Raw genomic sequence first — 22,229 nt, forward strand, 5'->3', positions numbered from 1 at the left:
GCACTAATTAAACATAAAGTTAGACCGAGTGTGCTTTGGAGACCTGTCCTCGTCAGCAGGGCCTGGCACCCGTGGCAGCGTTTTAATTCAAGAGGCCTAATTTAATTAGCACCCTGCCACTGGGTCGGCTGCTTGCTGCCTTGGATCTCGGGCCTGAGGAGAAATGTACAACCCCTGCTCTTTTATATCTAGTTAGCCTTCTAAAAGGTAGGATGTCCAAGGAGGGAGAGGAACTTTGCTTCTCCATCATGTTTTGCATATGGTGCTAATTGAGCTGACAGTCTTGGACCACTGTCGGTTACAGCAGCAGCTGAGCCTTCAACTGATCCCCTGTGAAGGGATTGCAAATGTCAAATGGCTCATCTTTGCCCTTGTGGCTCTTGAAATATGGAAGGGAATTGATCAGGGGGAGCTCTGTGGTCTGCATGCTTGAGTAACTACAAGCAACACAAAACTAGGAAGGAATAAAGTATTCAAATCTTACTGGTAATGGTCATACCATCTCGCCTCACTTTCCCTATCCAGTGTGCTAATGAGGAGAGGAAAATGTGAAACTCCTTGGCTTCCCTAATTGCTGTGCTTTGCCCTCATAACTTTTTTGTTCCTGCTTATCGTGGTGAGAGTCTTGCTTCTGTCAATCATTTCTGGTTCTTTCTGCCTAGAAAATAACAATGTATGTTTTTTGAACCTTGAGATTATTCCAGCCCTCTTTTTTCCATAATTAAAACACAGAAAACGATGATTTTTTTTTTTCTTCTTTTTTTGGCTTGACTTTGCAATCATAAGCTATAGTAATCAAGAAAGGTTTGCTTTTTTATTTTTCTGGGTCCATGCAACTTCTCCTGGGTAATTCCCAAATTTTCCTCAGGCCTGCAGAACTGCAGATTTGTTTGTTTTTACCACAATTTTGGATTCTGAATGTTGTTATTTTTATTCCTTTTTGTCCATCACAGTGCAGGCAGTACTATGTAGTGAAAAACTCATGGATACTAGTGCAAGACAAGCTGAGTTTTGAAACCTGATTCTGTTCTATAGAAGCTTGGATTCATTATTTACCCACTTCAAAAATAAGGAAGAGCATTCTCCCTTTCCAGAGATATTCCAAGAACTATTACTAATTGTCATAATACCCTTAAAATCATCTAAAACAGTTCTTGTCACACAGTAGATAATAAATATATATTCTTCCTACTTTTAAAAAGATTTCTGTTGATTGATTTATGGAGGTACTGGGTCTTGGTTTCCTCACACAGCCTTTCTCTAGTTGTGGCGAATGGGGCCACTCTGTAGTTGTGGCGCGCGGGCTTCTCGCTGTGGTGACTTCTCTTGCTACGGAGCACAGGCTCTAGAGTGCTCGGGCTTCGGTAGTGGTGGCGCACGGCTTAGTCACTCCGAGGTATGTGGAATCTTCCTAGGGATTGCACCTGTGTCCCCTGCATTAGCAGGAGGACTCTTAACCACTGCACTATTGGGTTCAGAAAAATAGATTTATAATTATCAGCCCCCTTGTTTGGGAAATTCTTTCTGGTTCTTATATTTCATTTAAAGAATTTCATTTCTCTTCAGGTTTTACTTCAAGTATAAATAAGACATCACTGTCTAAGGCTGATGGATCTTGACTCCAACTGCCTCAGAAGCCTAAGCTTGGCAGTTTGCTGTTTGCAAAGGTGGGTTTTTTAGGAATGTCGATGGTTATCGACAAGAGAGAAAAATCTCTACCCTTCTAATGCTCTTCTACTGTAGAACAGCTCTTTGGCTGCATGATGAAATATAACAATAAACAACATTTACAATATTGACTATGGTGTGGCAGGAACTCTACAATGCAGTTTATATTTATATTCTATATTCAATGCAATCCTTCTAGCAACTTTACACCATAATTTGTATTATCACCATCAAACAGATAACAAATGAGCTAGGGTAGGTAAAGTGACTTGCCCAAGGTCATACAACTTTTGTAAAAAATCGGAGTGACTCCAAATTTAATGCTTATTGTTGGAGGGAGAGAAGGAGGAAAGGAGGATGGAAAGAAAGGAGGAAAGAAAAAATTAAGGCAAGAAAGGCAGAGAGCATAAAGAGAAAGAAATCGGATATTTCATTTCAGATGGATTATCTATCACTAGCCCTTTTCCCTACTACTGGCACCCATTTTTCCCTCTTTCTCAGGGAAATGTCAGCTTTGGAAATAATTTAACCCAAATAATCACTGTGTTGGAATAACACTTTCCTGGTGCTGCTGTAATTTGGCTTACAATTATGGCTAATTGAACATCTTCTAAGTGAGCTCAGTGCTGCATGCACATGGAAAAAATGTTTTAATGTGCTAAGCATGCAAAAACATGATCATAGAAGTCCATTTTTACCAGCATAGAAAGAAAGCAATTAGTAAGACATTTTTTCCAGCAAGGAGGAAAAAAAAAAAAAAAAAAACCCATGATCTCGAGACAACTCTGAGATGATCCCTGGGCCCCGTTAAAGGCACAGTAATAAAAAGGTTTTGTGAGTTATAGGTTGGCATCTGTGAAAAGGTCCCCCTTCCCAGAAATCAAGATACATTAGTCTCATTATTTGCAGATACTTGATAAGACAAGAGCCAGAGGGAAGCAGCAACATGAGATGTAATCTGGAGAGAGGAGGTGGTTAGAGGAAACAAAGAAAGGGAGCTTGACAAATTTGTTCTAGAAAATCCTTCTCTGAAAGAGGGGTATTTCAGAAGCGAACAGTCATTCCTCTGGATCTGGCCTCCATTCCGTGGGAACCTGGGAGGATGCCCGTTTTACCCAGCACAGGTCTGATCAGACCCACATCCGTCATTACCCCTACTGCGAATCTTTTAGTTAAAATTGGTATGTACGTATATATTCAAAACTTTTTACCTTTCAAAGGTACTCCTTTCAACTCAACTCATAAAAGCCCCAAAGTTTCCCAGGCTGGTGCTGGCTCATTTCCTAAAGCAGCTAGAGCCGAGGACGAGAGGGAGAGCTGTGGAGACAGGTGCTTTTTAACCAGCCCTCTTCCTTTCCTTCATTTTTTTTCTGTCTTTGCCAGAAAGTATTTTGCCTGTATGGCCACTTCAGGCTCCTTGGGTCCTGCTTATTATTAAGCCCCTTGGCGACTTGGTTGGTGGGATAGAGTATGTGAGACTCCAGAATAATTGGGTGGGAAAATGAAAAGGCTGGGGGCTAAAAAAGGATAAATCTAATTGGAAGTACCATGGTTTTTACTTCCTCCTCTGGATTCTCGTTGGGCTGTCACCAAGCTCTTCAGTACATGTAGGGGCTTTCAGCTTTGTGACCACAGGTCATAAGAAAATGTTCAGAAGGATTTAGAGGTGGGGTTGCTGTTCTGATAGAAATTGCCCGCAAGCAACATAATTTCTAGTTCTTAGGGGGTCAGGAAGGATGGAACAGCTTGCCACAGACAGAAGGAGCAATCAGTGCTTATTCAGCTCTGTTTGTCTATGATTGCACATTACTAAGGAGGAGGAGAAAGCAGTTTTGCCTAAATGCAGCCAGCCAGAGTCAGAATCTATCTTCTCATTTCTCTTCAGGCTCCTAATCTCAAGATTGGGGGCACTGGCTCTTAACCTGGGGCAATTTTGTCCCCCCAAAACACATTTAGAAAAGTCTGGAGACATTTTTTATTGTTGTGATGTAAGGAGCTCTTACTGGCATCAGGGGGGAGAAGCCAGAAAGCTATTAAAAATCTCCCAGTGCATAGGACAGCCCCCACAGAGAGTCAGTTCCTCCAATAATTCTGAGATCCAGTAACCCTGATTGAGAGAGTGCCCAATCTTCCTTTACTAATGTTATTTCTCTTACCAAGGTGCAAAGCAGTAATTATAACACTGAATTTTCATTGTTTCCGGCTTGATTTTGCCGGGTCTATCTCTGAATGGCAAAACTATTTTGTTTGGTGGAAGTATTCCTGTCCCCCTGGTTGGGAGACTGAAGGGCAGATTTCTTATTTTCTGAAGGCAGCAGGCATCTTAGCTATCCTCCCAGTGCACCAGGCCAGACTCTAGCATGAATGACAGCTTTGCATTTGTGGGTTGCTTTCATAATGGTACCGATGGCATTTATGACACCTTGGTGATGACAGCAGCAGGTCACTCAGGCAGAGCACAGAGCACTTGGTACCATGTAGAGAGTAGGCCAAATAATTGTGCTATATATTTGCGAGCTTCTTAATCTGAAGATCATTACTTCTTTTTACCAGTATGTCTGAAAGAAAGGTGTACCTCGTGTAAGTCTTGTTGGAATGAAATACACTCTGAATCAATTTTGTATGCCACTAAAAATCTTTAATCACAGAACTGGGCACTAGAAGTAACATAATGAGATAAGAAAATGAACAATTCTAAGAAATCAATTGTATGACTTTCAAACACAAGTCTACTTAATTCAGTCTAGGAAGACATAATAATTGTTACGTCCCCACCATGGACTGAGGCCCCATCTCCAAGCAACAACGTGAATTTATTTTTTTAATTTACAAAATTAAAAAAAAATTCTTCAAATACATTTTGTTTTGGTTCTTGCATTTCATTCCTCAGCCCCAAATCCAAAGCCCAACTTGTGGTAGGGAATTAAATAGGACCAGTATGCGCAAGCCAATTTAAGGAGACCTTAGAGGGTAAGATATTATAATTGGAAGCACGACTGCCATGGTTGGAATTGTTACTGTCAGTTTGGAGGAAAACTCTCCTTAGGTAAATGTGGAGTGCTGTCAGCTGCTATCCTCAAAGCTGCCGCTATTCCGGCAAGAATGAAAATGCATCGGGCTCATGGGATCAGACACGTAGCCTGTATCAGGAAAGAAGTTCAGATGTTACTTATTAGCCTTTCAGCCCATCTCCCCATTTTTCTTTTCTTTTTTTTGTTTTAAATGTTTTGGCCGTGCCATGCAGCATGTGGGATCCTAGTTCCCTGACCAGGGATCGAACCCAGGCCCCCTGCAGCAGGGGCTCAGAGTCTTGACCACTGAACTGCCAGCGAAGTCCCCTCCCCATTTTTCTAACAGCTTCACCCAGTGTAACACATAGCTGCCAAGCAGCTTCTCCTGGCTCATGTAAAGAGTCTGCCTGCCCATTGCTGGCAAGCAATTATAAAACAAAAGCAAAATTTACAAGGATAACAGAGAGCTGAGACCAGAGGAACATCAATGATGGGAGTCTGATGTGAACCCAAGCTGGCCAGGTGACAGTTTGGAGTAAAGAAGGGTACAATTCAGGAAGGCGGTATATCATGATGGCTAAAAGGATGAGCTTCATGTCAGGCAAATCTGGGTTTGAGCTCTGGCTCCACTATTACCAGATCTGTGATTTTTGTTAACCTTTCTGAACCTCAGTTTCTTCATTGTAAAGGGGAGAAGTAAAGTACTTAGCCAAAAAGTTGGTAACACACATAAGACAATTAGCAGTGTCTGACACACAGTGAGTGAGAAGCAGATGATGACTGCTGGAAAGGGGAGATATAGACGGCAATAGAGAAAAGCAGAGTATTCTGTATATCAGATTGGCTCTGATTGTTTTTTCTTTTCTTTCTGAGACTCCAATTTTTAAGTGTGCATTAATGCTTATGTATGAATTCTAGTGGCATTTGATGCTCAGTGAAGCACTAGTCCTGGGTGTGTCCAGAAAATCGAGCTAGTGCCTCAGGATCTGGCCGCGGTCCTAGAGAACGTAGGACGTGCCCAGGGAAGCAGTGTTACCTTTCCACTCTGAGCAGGGAAGCCATTCGTTGTTTCTGTGAAAATGGGCACATTTGTCAGTAGCTAATGCTGCTTTTGCCCCCTTTTGATAGCTGAGTTTTCAAAACCAACTCAGCCATCCACATTTTCATTAAGACATCTGGTGATACACAGTTCAATGGGCATATTTATTTTCATGAGAAAGGTCTCCATCAGCATCTCTTAGGCAGCACATAAACTCTCAGGAAAGGCAGAGCCACCACTGCTGATGCTGCTTGAAGGGCTCCTTTTGCTAGTGGGGCTGGCCCTGGCCAGCTGCAGTTAGGGGAAGCGGGAGTCACATTACTGAATCCTAACTCTGGGTGGGTGAAAAATCTGTATCTTGGAGCAAAAATATTTCCTTTTATTCAGCCTGAAGCTGCAACTCCATCCCAGGCATAGATAGATGCTTTAATAAGCTCGTAATTCTCTCATTACTGTATAATCAACTGTCTAATGTACCACATGCAATTTTACTGGTCTACAACGCTTCATGCCTCTCTCTCCATAGGGCTCCAGTGGAAATCTGATTGTGAGCGTCCTTCGTGCTAGTGTGGGCAGGCTTGCCTTCGGGTATGGGTAGCAAAATCAGCAGGACATAGATGCTGACATTTATTATTGATACCATAATCACCAGAGTTGAAGGGACAGTCTTTGTGCAATCAGTTGACTTAAGAGGGACCAAACGAAATTTGACCATGGCTGTAAGAAAAGACTGAATCATGTTTGCGTGTTTTGTTTCTTAAGGGTGAAAGGTCTCAAGTACAGCTATGTACTTAATTTTATCTGCATTCTCTAGCCCTGTTCTTTGGGGAAGAAACAGTTCATAAAGTTGCTGTTATGTACCACAAGTGGTTTATGAAGTGGAAATGGAGGGCAATTAAAGGGTTCTGTCTTGTACAATGTGATGTTCCTAGTGGGAGACAACGAAAACATCTTTTTCATCAACTGGGACTCTCACTCCATTTAAACACCCTAATGTTTTCTTCTACCCCTGGTACATATACACATAAGAAAAACCTACTGTTGTATGATTACATCTTTTTTTGTCTGACTTTTCCATCTTGAGGAATTCTGTTCAATGTATTATCCCTTTAAGAAACAGATCAAGAAGTGCTTCATTTTGAAACTCCACCAAGAAAGGATAGACTCCTGGTCAAAGCACACACTTCAAAGGGTGCCCTATATTTTGTGGTTGTGCAGTCATATCTGTAAAGGTTTGAAAAAACGATATTATATCTATAAAAAAATGTGATGATGTGACACTTAGCACATATTTTCCTCCGTTACTGGAGTGGCCAATTATGTCGTAAAGTCGACGATGAAAAGCACTCGGCTGCATTCTAGACATGTTCTGGGAGTCAGAAGCACAAAGGTTTCTTTCTTTAATGTTCCCAAGTAGTTTGTCGTATCTATCCAGAACATTTTCCCCCTTCATTTCTTAAAGGCTTTCTAATGCCTTAGGTACTGATACTCTACAGACAAAGTGCATTGGTGAGGATCCCAAAGCTGCAGGGTCTGCTGGCATCAATAACACAGAGCCAGGACCATAACATGATTTATTCTTCCACAAACCCAGTTCTTGTAATAAATCTGATCTATTTAACTGACATACATTTTTTTTTCAGTTCTACATATTGTCAAAGGAAGTTCCCATGAATAAATGAGCCCATTGTGCTAAAATTCCAATAAAATATAGAGCCTCTCAGGCTTAGAGGTTGGAGAAAGGACATCACAGGCCTGGCACTTTAATATGGGAGCTGATGATAACGGTTATTGCCCATCCTCTAGCTTCCAGGGGCAAGCACAGAACTGTGCTAACTATTTCAAAGAGCTCTATTAATTCTTTCTAAAGTAGTCCTCTGCAAAATGGATCCCATCAGTGAAACAGACCCTCAGCTCCTCTCCAGCTTTTTGAGAGAATAGCTGGGTTCACATTTTACCCACAGGTACTTGGTAAAGAGAAAACATTTCCCTAGGATATGGTGCAATTGTGGAAACTCATCTCTTGTTTTCTCCTCTTCCCTGTATGTCTGTGATGTGGGGCTTCGAGGAAGTGAACTCAATAAGGTGGCAGCAAGATGTTTGGAATGTCATGAGATGTAGATTATTTTCATAAAAGTTGTACTTTTTCCACATGTACACACACTCCCATATACTTGTACATACACTTAAAAACTTATGCACACATTATTAAACTCAAAGATAACTAGACTTATGACCTACAAGAGCAAATTTCCCACTTTTATAATGTTTTTCAAAGCACCCTTCATTTCTACTTATTACAAAATAGAATCTTCTCTCCCTCATTATCAAACAGATATCACCTTCCCAAGGGTACTTTTCTTAGTCAATCTGGTGAATCTGTATACTTACCATATTTGTCAATGGTTGAGAACTGAAGACTTTTCTTCATGTCATCCAAAGACAGGCCTTGAGTGGAACATTGTCCAGCACTAGAAAATTCCATGAGACACTGTGAAAATTGCAGTGGCATTTGCTAATAACATTTTTATAAAACAGAATTTATTCTCTCAGCATAGATATCAGAGAACTGGCAATGTGATACAATGGTACTTTTATCTTATACTGACTTTTTGGGGAAGAACTCAGAATTATTTGCAGCAAGTTGATCTAAGTGTGTCAGATCTAGGTAGGCTCCAATTCCTAGCTGTATAATCTTAGACATAGAACCCTTTCTGAGCCTTAGTGTATTGATCTGTAAAATCAGGGAAAATACATAAATAATATGCAATTTGTCTTGATGATTAAATATAGCAAAAAGAGTTGAATATAAAATCTGGGTTAATATCCTTGCAAGTCTTGCTTAAAAGGAACTAATGACCAGAATGTTATCATCTTAGTCATAATCAACAGAAATGAAACACATCCCAAAATATAATGTTATTTTTATATTGATATTATTATAACACGAATTATAAGAGATAGTGATAATGGTATTTATTGTATGATTCTTATGTATTATTTGCATATATCATTATATTTAATCTTTATCATTATTATTTCTCTCATTTTCTAGATCAGAAGGGCTTTCCAGGTGGTGCTAATGGTAAAGAATATGCCTGCCAATGCAGGAGATGTAAGAGTCTTGGATTCCATTCCTGGGTGGGGAAGATGCCTTGGAAGAGAAAATGGCACCCCACTCCAGTATTCCTTCCAGGAGAACCCCATGGACAGAGGAGCTTGGCGGGCTACAGTCCATGGGGTTGCAAAGAGTTGGACATGACTGAGTGTCTCTGAATACATAGATTAGAAACGGAGGCTGGGGCAACTAAGAAACTTGTTACATACATTTGGTAAATGGCTCACCTAGGATTCAAACCCAAGTCTTCCATATTCTAAGGCCTATATCCTTGCCCAGTATTCAATTGGGAATTTTCTCATGATTCCTCAGCTTAATCCTTCTCTTTGCCAAACTTCTACTCTACCATGTAGGTTAATGGGATCGCTTCTTTTCTACTTTTTCAGACTCAAAACCTGAAGTTATCAGAGCTTTCAACCTAATATAAATCACATCTGTCAGTCATATATCTGTAATTCCTCTTGTATCCATTTCTCTCATCCATACTTTAGCATCCTTAAAGAGGCAACCCAAGTTACGCCCAGAGCTGTCCCACTATGTCCACTGTAGAACTTGTAACTCCCCCTGTCTCCAAGCCAGTTCTCCCCAGCTCATTACTGGTACTACACCATTCAGTTACTTAACCCAAAATTCTGGGGTCATTCTTGGCACCTTTCTTTTTCTTTTATCTTCCACCTAATTCAAATCTTTTTAACTTTGCATCCCAAATGTAACCCCAATCCATCCATCTCTCCTCCTTCAAGGTTTAGGCCATCTATCTTTCTTGTTCGGACTGCTGCAATTTGCCTCCTAATTGATTTTCCTGCTTTTATTTCTGTCCCCTTATAATTCATTCTCCATATATTACCCAGAGTGGTCTTTTCAAAATATAAAAGCATAAGCCATTTACTGACTCATTTGAAAAGACCCTGATGGTGGGAAAGATTGAAGGCGGGAGGAGAAGGGGAAGACAGAGGATGAGATGTTTGGATGGCGACACTGACTCAAAGGACATGAGTTTGAGTAAACTCTGGGAGTTGGTAATGGACAGGAAGGCCTGGTGTGCTGCAGTCCATGGGGTCGCAAAGGGTCAGACATGACTGAGCAACTGAACTGAAGTCATTTACCTACCTAAGACATACTTAAGGGCTTCCCTGGAAGCTCAGTGGTAAAGAATCCACCTGCTAATGCCGGAGACACGGGTTTGATCCCTGATCTGGGAAAGTCCCACATGCCACAGAGCAACTAAGCCTGTGTGCCATAACTACTGAGCCTATGCTCTACAGCCTGGGAGCAGCAATTACTGTACCCATATGCTGCAACTACTGAAGCCTGCATGCCCTAGAGCCCATGCTCCACAACAAGAGAAACCACTGCAATGAAAAGCCCATGGACCGCAACTAGAAAGTAGCCCCTGCTCACCACAACTAGAGAAGTTTGTGCAGTGACAAATACCCAGCACAGCCAAAAATAAATAAATGAATAAATAAATAAATAAATAAAACATACTTAAAACCTTCCAATGACTCCCCAGTTCATTTAGAATAAAACACAAATACTTTGCCCTCAAATACAATGCTCTCTCAAACCTTGTTTCACACCCCTCTCACCATCTTTGCTAAGCACTTTTTTGGTCATTCTTTCTGTCCTTTGAACCTTCCAAGCTTTCTCTCAATTCACAGCTTTTGCATTTGTGACGTCTGCTTGGAATGCTTTTCTTTTTCTCTTCTTTTTTTTTTTTTAATTTTTATTGGACTGTAGCTGCTTTACAATGCTGTGTTAGTTTCTGCTATGCATATATATATGCATACACATATCCCCTCTTTTGGGGATTTCCTTCCCAGTTAGGTCAACACAGGACTGAGTAGAGTTCCTGGTGCTATACAGTAGGTTCTCATTAGTTATCTATTTTATACATAGTAGTATATACATACATGTCCGTTCCAATCTCCCAATTCATCCCACCTCCTCCTTTCCCCTCTTGGTATCCATACATTTGTTCTCTATATTGGTATTTCTATTTTTGCTTTGCAAATAAGTCCATCTGTACAGTTTCTCTAGATTCCACAGACATGTATTAATATAAATTTGTTCTTTTCTTTCTGACTTACTTCACTCTGTGTAGTCTCTAGGTCCATCTATGTCTCTGCAAGTGGCACAACTTTCATTCCTTTTTATGGTTTAGTAATATTCCATTGTATACGCACACCACATCTTCTTAATCTGTTCCTCTGTTGATGAACACTTAGGTTGTTTCTGTGTCCCGGCTATTGCAAATAGTGCTACAGTGAATGGGGTGCATGTACCTTTTTGAATAATGGTTTTCTCTAGGTATATGCCCAGGAATGGGATTGCTGGGTCATATGGTAGTTCTATTTTAGCTTTTTAAGGAAATGCTATACAATACTCCATAGTGGCTGTGCCATTTTACATTCCCACCAACAGTATAAAAATAAAGTAAAGTAAAGTGAAGTTGCTCAGTTCTGTCCGAGTCTTTGCGACCCCATGGACTGTAGCCCACCAGGCTCCTCCATCCATGGAATTTTCTAGGCAAGAGTACTGCAGTGGGTTGCCATTTCCTTCTCCAGGGAATCTTCCCGACCCAGGGATTGAACCAGGGTCTCCACATTCCGGGTAGACGCTTTACCGTCTGAGCCACCAACAGTATAGGAGGGCTCTCTTTTCTCCACATCCTCTCCAGCATTTTTGTTCAAAGATTTTTTTGCCTATGGGTACTCTGATCGTGTGAGGATTTACCTCATTGTAGTTTTGATTTGCACTTCTTTAATAACTAGAATAATTTGTGATACTGAGCATCTTTTTATGTGTATCTATGTCATCTCTATGTCTTCTTTGGAGAAATGTCTTTCAGCCATTTTTTGATTGGGCTGTTTATTTGTTTTATATTGAGCTGCCTGAGTTGTTTGTGTATTTAGGAGATTAATCTCTTGTCAGTCGCTTTGTTTGCAAATATTTTCACCCATTCTGAGTGTTGTCTTTTTGTCTTGTTTATGATTTTCTTTTCTATGCAAAAGCTTTAGATTCCATTTGTTTATTTTTGTTTTTATTTTCATTACTCTAAGAGGTGGGTCAAAAAAGATCTTGCTGCAATTTATGTGAGTGTTCTGTCCATGTTTTCCTCTAAGAGTTTTATAGTGCCTGTCCTTACATTTAGGTCTTTAATCCATTTTGAGTTTATTTTCATGTATGGGGTTAGGGAGTGTTCTAATTTCATTCTTTACATGTAGCTGTTCAATTTTTCCAGAACCACTTACTGAAGAGACTATCTTTTCTCCACTGTATATTCTTGCCTCCTTTAAGAATGACAATAAGCCTTCTGGTGCAAGACTCCTGAATTTGAGTCTTCACTCCACTGTTTATTAGTTCTATGACCTTTTTGGCAAATTGTTTAACTGGCATGTGCCTCAGTTTGTGCAACTATAAAATGGGAATTACAACAAGACTTCGCTTATGATGTTTAATTTTAGAGAATAAAAGAAATATTTATAAGTTTTAAAGTATTTTGAACAGTTCTAACATTTAGTAAGCACTCAAAAATGTTACCTACTTTTATTATTTATCAAGTTCCAACTCAAAGCATTTCCTCAAAGTCCTCTTGGATACTCCCAGTTGGAATTCCATATCCCTCTAGTACTTTTTACTCCAGACACAGGGCTTATCAGAGTCTGCCTTGGTGTAGAATGATCTGTAGTTCCATACTGTTGCTGCTGCGAAGTCGCTTCAGTCGTGTCCGACTCTGTGCAACCCCATAGACGGCAGCCCACCAGGTTCCCCCATCCCTGGGATTCTCCAGGCAAGAACACTGGAGTGGGTTGCCATTTCCTTCTCCAATGCAGGAAAGTGAAAAGTGAAAGTGAAGTCGCTCAGTCGTGTCTGACTCTTCGCGACTCCATGGACTGCAGCCTACCAGGCTCCTCCGTCCATGGGAGTTTCCAGGCAACAGTACTGGATATTTCCATACTAATACCCCACTAAACAGAATGCCTGTGCAGGTCTGAGATCCTAATACCTGTGGGTCTTCTGCAGGACCTAGCTGGTACTTTGTAAATAGTTAAAATAATAAAAGTGTGTTAAATTATTACAAAATATTCATTTGGAGAAGTTTAGACTTTTCTAAACACTTACATGAATTCATATAGATTAATTCACTTAGCTGCCTTAAAAATGATTACATATTTGGTTACTTTCTTAAGCTATAAAGTGAAGATACTGTTTCTTACAGAAAAACAATGATTAAAAAAAGAAAGTATTAAACTAAAGTGGGACTTAGAGTGATCTCAATCAACATTAAATGGCAAATCACACTCAGTTTTGGACAACATAATCTCATTCAAGATATTTTTCAAAATCAAAATTACCTTACTAATTCCTGTAACCTCCTTAGCACTCAAGCTCCTTTTAAGAAATGAGCCATAAGCAGTAGTCTTGGCAACAAGAAGATAATAGGGAATAAATATTTTATCATCAAAAAGGCTATCTGGTTTCCTATGAATAAAAGCCCATCTCCAAGTTGTCTTATTTATTTAGTTGCTGAATGCAATCCGTGCCAGGGGACTTAACCTTCCTGCCCAAGAGATACCACATAAGCTGTCTCTGGCTGCTATTCTAGGATGACAGACAGATGGAAGCTAAGCACAGTCAAGGCAAACAAAGCAGAAGAAACCAGACCTTGATCAGTGGAACTAACTGTCCTCAACCCATGGGTAATCCAGACTTCAGTGGGAGTTTCACAGAAGCCCAGAGTTTCAGAGACACACCAGGACCTCTGTTTGCTAAAGTCATGGCCAGTGTAAATAGGCATTTCCAGGATGCAGCTGCCCCATGAATTCAGTGAAAGTAAATCTGAACCAATGGCAGGTAAGTAAAACACTCAATTTTGTAGCACTTCATGTTACTGGTCACCTAGGAGGCTTTCTTTATGCTAAAAGGATAATATGTATCATATATAAGCATATATATGAATGATATATAATGTTATAATGATAATTTTATATATACCTCTTTTGGGAATGGAATGAAACTTTGTATTTTAAAGAGAATAAGATAGTCTTTAGGTTAGTTTTTGCATACTACAACATTATATTGATATATCTTAGTGCTAAAACAGTTTCAGTCATTTTAGGCTAAATAGTTCATATTAGCTCTGTGATGGATATACAAAGATAAGCATAATCATCAGTCACTTTCTCTTATAAAGATATCCTGTGTGTGTGTCTGTTCAGTCAGTCAGTCATGTGTGACTCTTTGTGGTCCCCACGGACTGTAGCCCACCAGGCTCCCACTGTCCATGGAATTTCCCAGGAGAGAATACTGGAGTGGGTTGTCATTTCCTTCTCCAGGGGATCTTCCCGACCCAGGGATTGAACCCGCGTCTCTTGCGTCTACTGCACTGGCAGGCGGGTTCTTTACCAGCTGAGCCACTATACCCAAAAGGTACACTAGAGAATGAATAATTTATCCAACGCAACATAGCCTGCTTGCAAATAGTCACTCATGTACCCTGAACCAAAATTCAGAAGTTATTTTTTGCTTCTCAGTCCACATGTTATGTTATAGACTACCTAGTTGATTGGCTGCTAACGAGGCCAGTTCACACCCAAATCCAAATAAGACGATTTGTATTTTTGTGTGTGCACACCATTCAGACTGTGGCTTGTCAGCGCAACATAGCCTGCTTGCAAATAGTCACTCATGTACCCTGAGCAAAGACAACAAGGACATTCAAAACTAAAATATGAGGCTATGTTGGCTGAAATGAATGCAGAGATAATGACTCTCATGACAAGCACATTAAGCAAAAATATTATCCAGGGAGAAGTAAATCAATATGTACATAAGATACAGAGGAACCTTGAAGAGTGGGAAAAGCAGTAGCAGATAGAACACACCCAAATATAGATTGAACTCTCCAAAGCAGGAGTTAGGCAGAGTTCACAAACTAAGCTGGTGGGTTAATGCGTACGATGGGCAAAACTCCCCAAAAGAATATGAAAACAGGTTTTCTGTACACTTAAAGACAATTCTGATCACTAGAAGCTAGCATGGCTTCAGTAAGAAAAAAAATATGCCAGATTGGCTTTATTTCTTTTCAGTAAGGATAAACTTAAAGGGGCAATCCATAGGTTAGAACATAGAGCTAGACTCATATCATGGGCAGAACTTTGCCTGATTGCTTTATGAGTAATGAGGGGAGGTCTGTGCCACTTGACAATGGTTAGATTGGATTGTCACTGGTTGAATATCCAGAATCGACAAAGACCTCAGGTAGGTGACATCTCCTACAGTTTAGACATTGGGAAAAGTTAAAACAAAGTACTGCATTTCCTAACGTTAGAACTGTCCATAAATAGATTGAGTTGTTCTAGAAGCGGGTACCATCCCATCTCCAGGCATATTCCATCTGTGGTTGGAACATCTTGTTCCAGCTAGGTGCTACAGAGGGATCCCGGTATCCATCTGGAAGTCACATGACCTCTATTTTTTACATTCTATGATTCTTTAGAAGGTATCTGGAAATGATGTAGTCTCTGAAACTAGCTTTGATGTATTGGAAAGGCAGAGTGAAATTACACAGTTTCCACTTAGGCAGAAGATTTTTATCTTCCTTATCTGCACTGACTGACATTTGGCCAGGGCCGAATGCCTGATTCCCATACACACACCACCGCATACCTAGCTCTACATTACCACTTCTGCTCAAGCTGGTGTTTGTAGCTTTTTGTCTATGTACATTTCATTTGATGTAGTAACTGAACCATGCTATTTGCCTGAAGGAACCGTCGTCTTGAGTGCTTTTTTTCTTCAAAGGAAGAACCACGCTGCCATCTAAGATGAAGCAAAGGAAAGTGTAGAGAAGTCACTTTCACATAACCCATCATTAAGGGTTTGAATGACAGGCTGTGTAAGGTTGGCACTGAAAAATTCTGAGCTGCTTCACAAGGGTTTTTATATAAGGCACATTTATAGAATACTCATATCGAACACCTGAGGGGTGGGGAAAAACCCTAAAACACTGTCACCTCTTAATCCAGAAAGATATGTTGTTAAGGTCCATAAGGAAGGAAGAAAAAGATTGTCTGAAGAAATCCCGGGGAATCTGGGTCCCATCTCTCCTGAGTGGTGGGAGCAGGCAATGCCTCAGTGGGTGCAAATGGCCCCATTTAGATCCTCAAAAGCAGCCAGTATTGTGGCTTCCCAGATGGCACAAGTGGTAAAGACTCCACCTGCCAATGCAGGAGATGTAAGATGCGGGTTGGATCCCTGAGTCAGGAAGATTCCCTGGGTCAAGATTCCCTGGAGGAAGAAATAGCAACCCACTTCAGTATTCTTGCCTGGAGAATCCTATAGACAGAGAAACCTGGAGGGCTACAGTCAACAAAGAGTTGGACAGGACTGAGCAGGCACCCACACACACACACACACACACGCACGCACCACATTGTGGCTTCCAAATCACAGCCTGCCAAATGCGTCTGGTATTGAAGCAGCAAATCATGGCTTTGGCTGTGGGATTCATGAATTCTCGGAATACCTGTTAGTGCCATAATTGCTTTTGAAGAAATTACATTCCAAAGAAGACTTCAGATGGGCATACAATCCATTTTTATCATATTATTCCAAATGTGGCTTATGCCGAGCTGGGGATTTTGCCTTAGTGAATTACAGCACACGTATACTGTCTACATGACTTGCAAGCAAGAGTAAAATTAAAGCAACCGGATAAAAATAAAGCAACCTAGAACATTAAGTTCTGTCACAGTGACATAAAAATAATTTCTTATATTTGCAGAGGGCTTTATAGCTTGCACATACTTTTCGACTGATTAAAGAATTTAAAACCTCCATGGAGTTTAGCTTAAAACCTCCATGGTTGTCCAAGAAGGCATCAATCCCATGCAGGTGGAAAGCCAGGCTCAAAAGTTTGAATCACCTGCATAAACTCACAGAACTAGCAAGAAGCAGAACCAAAACTTGATCAACAGGTCTTTATACTTCCAGTGCATGCTTTGTCTTCTAAAATACACGTCATTTAACAGCAGTATGGGCTTCTGAGGTAGTTTAGTGGTAAAGACTCTCCCTGCCAATGCAAGAGCCACAGAAGAAGACATGTGTTTCATCCTTTACGTGGGAAGATCTCCTGGAGGAGGGCCTGGCAACCCACTCCAGTACCCTTGTCTGGAGAATCCCATGGACAGAGGAGCTGGCAGGTTATAGTCCATGGGGTGACAAAGAATCAGACATGACTGAACACACGCACACACACGTAACAGCTGCTGCTGTTGCTAAGTTGCTTCAGTCGTGTCCGATTCTGTGCGACCCCATAGACAGCAGCCCACCAGGCAGCACATGTCAAATTGTTGATGTGTTACCACATGGGGAGCTCACTGAATGAGTCATGACTTAACAGAGTTTTGGACCCTTTGCATGCAAAAGTGATCAAGAAAATTCTTATGGAGAATATGCCTCCTTATCATAGAGAGACCAGAATCAGCTTCTCATGTTTTGCTTTGTTAGACCTTTTAAACAAGTATACTTTCCACTGTCTGACAATGGCTTTCCCGTTCCTGAGCAGTGATGTCAAAACATGAGACACACACACCAAACTTTATAAATGAGATGTTTATGATTCTCCCCGACTCTCTGAGCTTGTGTAAGGTTTCCTAAGCTGCACACATGGATTCATCTTCCTAAACACTGTCCTAAATTGAATAGAAAACAATTAGGCTACCAGTGTGATTAAACACTTTAGGCAAAATTTTCTTCTTTCAAGTGGTTCCAGTTAGTTTTATGCAGCTAAAAAGGCCCTCCAGGGCGGCCTGTAACCTGGAAGATTTAGCCATTTGGATTTTGCATAAAATAGCACCATCTAAGGCCTCACAGCTTTGCAAATATGCTTGGTGGTTTGTGGATCCTTTTGCCATCGGTCTGAACCCTGTTACCTATCTAAGGATATTAGCCCAAGGATCGGCGCCATATGCACCCTCATCCCCTTCCTTCAGAGGAATATATCCAGGTTAGGAGTCATTTATTTCACTCAAAAGGAAACAAAGACAGGCAATATTTAATTTCAGAGCTTTGACACTAATCTAAAGGACTAATACAAAGAAAAAGTGAAGAAACAGCCTGCTCAGATCCCTAATAAAGGTGTTTACACAAAGAAAATAAATGCCTTGCCATAGAAAAGGCTACTAGAGTCATCTGGCTATTCCTTTTGGCATTTAGCTGAAAACAAATACATCTATTTAAAACAGATCTGTCAGAAGGGATGAATGCCGCTGTACACTTTGCAATTTCTCTCTATGCCACACACCTTTTCTTTGGCCTAAAGAGAAAGACGACACTTCTATTAGATACAGAATCACCTTTGGCCTAACTTTGAAATAGTCCAGTCAGATTACCATGAATAAACCTTTGTTAATTTATCAGCTAGATTCAACATATTTATTTATTCATGATTTCCCTCTGGCTGTTTTGAAAACATTGTTTTGTCTTTGTCAATATTCCCTACTTGATAATGTCCTAAATTAAAACAAATTTATTGCACCCATTACAGTAAATGGGCAATGGCCAAAGTATTTAATGGGGTCAGAGGTCAGTGCAAAGTATCTTTTTCAGGAAAATCAAGCCCATCAGCTTTCTGTCAACGGCAAATGTCCCTGGGCTATAAAAAGACTGAAAGACTTGGCAATGGGTCATGGCTGTGTTTGAGCCATTAGGCAAATAGCCAAGGTCTCAGCTCCCTTAATTTTAAAGGAAAAAGCAATTAGGTAAAGAATTATGAATAAAGAAAAATGCAGTGAGAACTGAAAGTGTGCATTAATTCCTTGATGGTTTATAAATTATTAATGTGCTCAACAGTAACCTGACAACACTACCACCTCTCAGTTTACCTCTGCTTTAAACAGGTATAAACGAATCAGCTGTACAGTCTAGCAGGAGGTGGACTTTGCCTGGTAAACTGAGGAAGAGCCTTTAAATATAGCAGAACCTTTCTTATTCTTCACTGTTTGTATCCAAAACAGGGAAATCTTGTTAAATACAGAACTGTGAGATCTTGGTAGCATGAGAGTTATTAAGCCCACTCCTCATCCCTCCATTTAACCACCTCCCATTTTACTGAGAAGTACACTGAAGCCAAGTAAAGTGAATTAATGTACCCAAGTTCATATGCTAAGGTTAGAGTGAAGTCAAGAATATAAGCTGGAGTGGTAAACCTCTAGTCTTCTTTGATGATTTTTATTCTTCTTTTTAAGTGGAGAGGGGAAACTAAAATTTTTAGTACATCTGCCAGGAACACAATCAGATGCCTTACAATCCCTATAATCTTTGCTCCACCCAAAAATTCATTTTACATGCAAGGAAACCAAGGCTTAGAAAGTCTAAGTCTTGTCCAGGGTCACACAGTTGTAATTCAAACCTCAGGGAAATCAACCCTGAATATTCATTGGAAGGACCTTTGCTGATGCTCCAATACTGTGGCCACCTAATGCCAAGAGCCGATTCATTGGAAAATACCCTGATGCTGGGAAAGACTGAGGGCATGAGAAGAAGCAGGTTACAGAGGATAAGATGGTTGGATGGTATAAAGCATCAATGTGAACAAAGCTAGTGGAGGTGATGGAATTCCAATTAAGCTATTTCAAATCCTAAAAGATGATGCTGTGATAGCACTGCACTCAATATGCCAGGAAATTTGGAAAACTAGCAGTGGCCACAGGACTGGAAAAGGTCAGTTTTCATTCCAATCCCAAAGAAAGACAATGCCAAAGAATGCTCAAACTACCACACAATTGCACTCATCTCACATACTACCAAAGTAATGTTCAAAATTCTCCAAGCCAGGCTTCAACAATATGTAAACCATGAACCTCCAGATGTTCAAGCTGGTTTTAGAAAAGGCAGAGGAACCAGAGATCAAATTATCAACATTCGCTGGATCATCGAAAAAGCAAGAGTTCCAGAAAAACATCTATTTCTGCTTTATTGACTATGCCAATGCTTTTGACTGTGTGGATCACAATAAACTGTGGAAAATTCTGAAAGAGATGGGAATACCAGACCACCTGACCTGCCTCCTGAGAAACCTGTATGCAGGTCTGGGAGCAACAATTAGAACTGGACACGGAACAATAGACTGGTTCCAAATAGGAAAAGGAGTACATCAAGGCTGTATATTGTCACCCTGCTTATTTAACTTATATGCAGAGTACATCATAAGAAATGCTAGGCTGGAAGAAGCACAAGCTGGAATCAAGATTGCTGGGAGAAATACCAATAACCTCAGATAAGCAGATGACACCACCCTTATGGCAGAAAGTGAAGAAGAACTAAAGAGCCTCTTGATGAAAGTGAAAGAAGAGAGTGAAAAAGTTGACTTAAAGCTCAACATTCAGAAAACTAAGATCATGGAATCTGGCCCCATCACTTCATGGCAAATAGATGGACAAACAGTAGAAACAGTGAGTGACTTTATTTTTTGGGCTCCAAAATCACTGCAGATGGTGATTGCAGCCATGAAATTAAAAGACGCTTACTCCTTGGGAGAAAAGTTATGACCAACCTAGATAGCATATTAAAAAGCAGAGACATTACTTTGCCAACAAAGGTCCTTCTAGTCAAGGCTATGGTTTTTCCAGTGGTCATGTATGGATGTGAGTGAAAAGTGAGTGAAGTCGCTCAGTCGTGTCTGACTCTTTGAGACCCCGTGGACTGTAGCCTACCAGGCTCCTCCATCCATGGGATTCTCCAGGCAAGAAAACTGGAGTGGGTTGCCATTTCCTTCTCCAGGGGATCTCCCCGACCCAGGGATTGAACCCCGGTCTCCCACATTGCAGGCAGATGCTTTAACCTCTGAGCCATCAAGGAAGCCATGGATGTGAGAGTTGGATTATAAGGAAAGCTGAGCACCGAAGAATTGCTGCTTTTGAACTATGGTGTTGGAGAAGACTCTCGAGAGTCCATTGGACTGCAAGGAAATCCAACCAGTCAATCTTAAAAGGAAATTAGTCCTGAATACTCATAGGAAGGACTGATGTTGAAGCTGAAACCCAAATACTTTGGCCACCTGATGCAAAGAGCTGACTCATTGGAAAAGACCTTGATGCTGGGAAAGGTTGAAGGCCGGAGGAGAAGGGGATGACAGAGGATGAGATGGTTGGACGGCATCACCAACTCAATGGATATGAGTTTGAGTAAACTCCGGGAGTTGGTGATGGACAGGGAGGCCTGGCATGCTGCTGTCCATGGGGTCGCAAAGAGTCGGACACGACTTACTGACTGAACTGAACTGAACAGAGGATGAGATGAATGGATGGTATCATAGACTCAATGGATACGAGTTTGAGCAGACTTTGGGAGATAGTGAAGGACAGGGAAGCCTGGTGTACTGCAGTTCATGGGGTTAAAAATAGTTGGACATGACTTAGCAGGTGCTCAGTCGTTTCCGACTCTTTGTGACCCCATGGACTGCAGCACTCCAAGATTGGGTGTCCATCACCAACTTCCGGAGCTTACTCAAACTTATGTCCATTGAGTCCGTGATGTCATCCAACCATCTCATCCTCTGTTGTCCCCTTCTCCTCCCGCCTGCAATCTTTCCCAGTAACAAGGTCTTTTCAAATGAGTCAATTTTTCACATCAGGTGGCCAAAGCATTGGAGTTTCAGCTTCAGCATCAGTCCTTCCAATGAATATTCAGGACTGATTTCCTTTAGGATTGACTGGTTTGATCTCCTTGCAGTCCAAGGGACTCTCAAGAGTCTTCTCCAACACCACAATTCAAAAGCATAAATTCTTGGGTGCTCAGTCTTCTTTATAGTCCAATTCTCACATCCAAACATGACTACTAGAAAAACCACAGATTTGACTAGAAGGACCTTTGTTGGTAAAGTAATGTTGGCAATGCTTTGTTGGCAAAGCTTTTTAATATGCTGTCTAGGTTGGTCATAACTTTCCTTCCAAGGAGTAAGTGTCTTTTAATTTCATGGCTGCAGTCACCATCTGCAGTGATTTTGGAGCCCCCAGAAATAAACTCTGCACTGTTTCCATTGTTTTCCCATCTATTTGCCATGAAGTGATGGGCCCGGATGCCATGATCTTAGTTTTCTGAATGTTGAGCTTTAAGCCAACTTTTTCACTCTCCTCTTTCACTTTCATCAAGAGGCTCTTTAGTTCTTCTTCACTTTCTGCCATTAGGATGGTGTCATCGGCATATTTGATGTGATTGACATTTCTCCTGGCAATCTTGATTCCAGCTTGTGCTTCTTCCAGCCCAGCGTTTCTCATGATGTACTTTGCATATAAGTTAAATAAGCAGGGTGACAATATACAGCCTTGATGTACTCCTTTTCCTATTTGGAACCAGTCTGTTCCATGTCCACTCTAATGTTGCTTCT

General features: G+C 40.8%; 1 protein-coding gene across 1 annotated transcript in view; it reads right to left on the reverse strand.

Annotated features, from left to right (window-relative positions):
* Positions 1 to 4,284: 4,284 nt before the first annotated feature.
* TNNI3K (TNNI3 interacting kinase) overlaps positions 4,285 to 22,229 on the reverse strand; it is a 350,776-nt gene continuing 332,831 nt past the window's right edge. The window contains exons 24-25 of the mRNA XM_010849426.1: positions 8,110 to 8,189; positions 4,285 to 4,808 (exon numbers count right to left, since the gene is read on the reverse strand). Of these exons, the coding sequence (XP_010847728.1) occupies positions 4,732 to 4,808; positions 8,110 to 8,189 (157 nt within the window). The 3' untranslated portion in view covers positions 4,285 to 4,731. The remainder of the gene's footprint in view (positions 4,809 to 8,109; positions 8,190 to 22,229) is intronic.

The sequence above is a fragment of the Bison bison genome, unplaced genomic scaffold (genome assembly GCF_000754665.1).
Source record: "Bison bison bison isolate TAMUID 2011002044 unplaced genomic scaffold, Bison_UMD1.0 scf7180017864283, whole genome shotgun sequence".
NCBI classification, from domain to species: domain Eukaryota; kingdom Metazoa; phylum Chordata; class Mammalia; order Artiodactyla; family Bovidae; genus Bison; species Bison bison.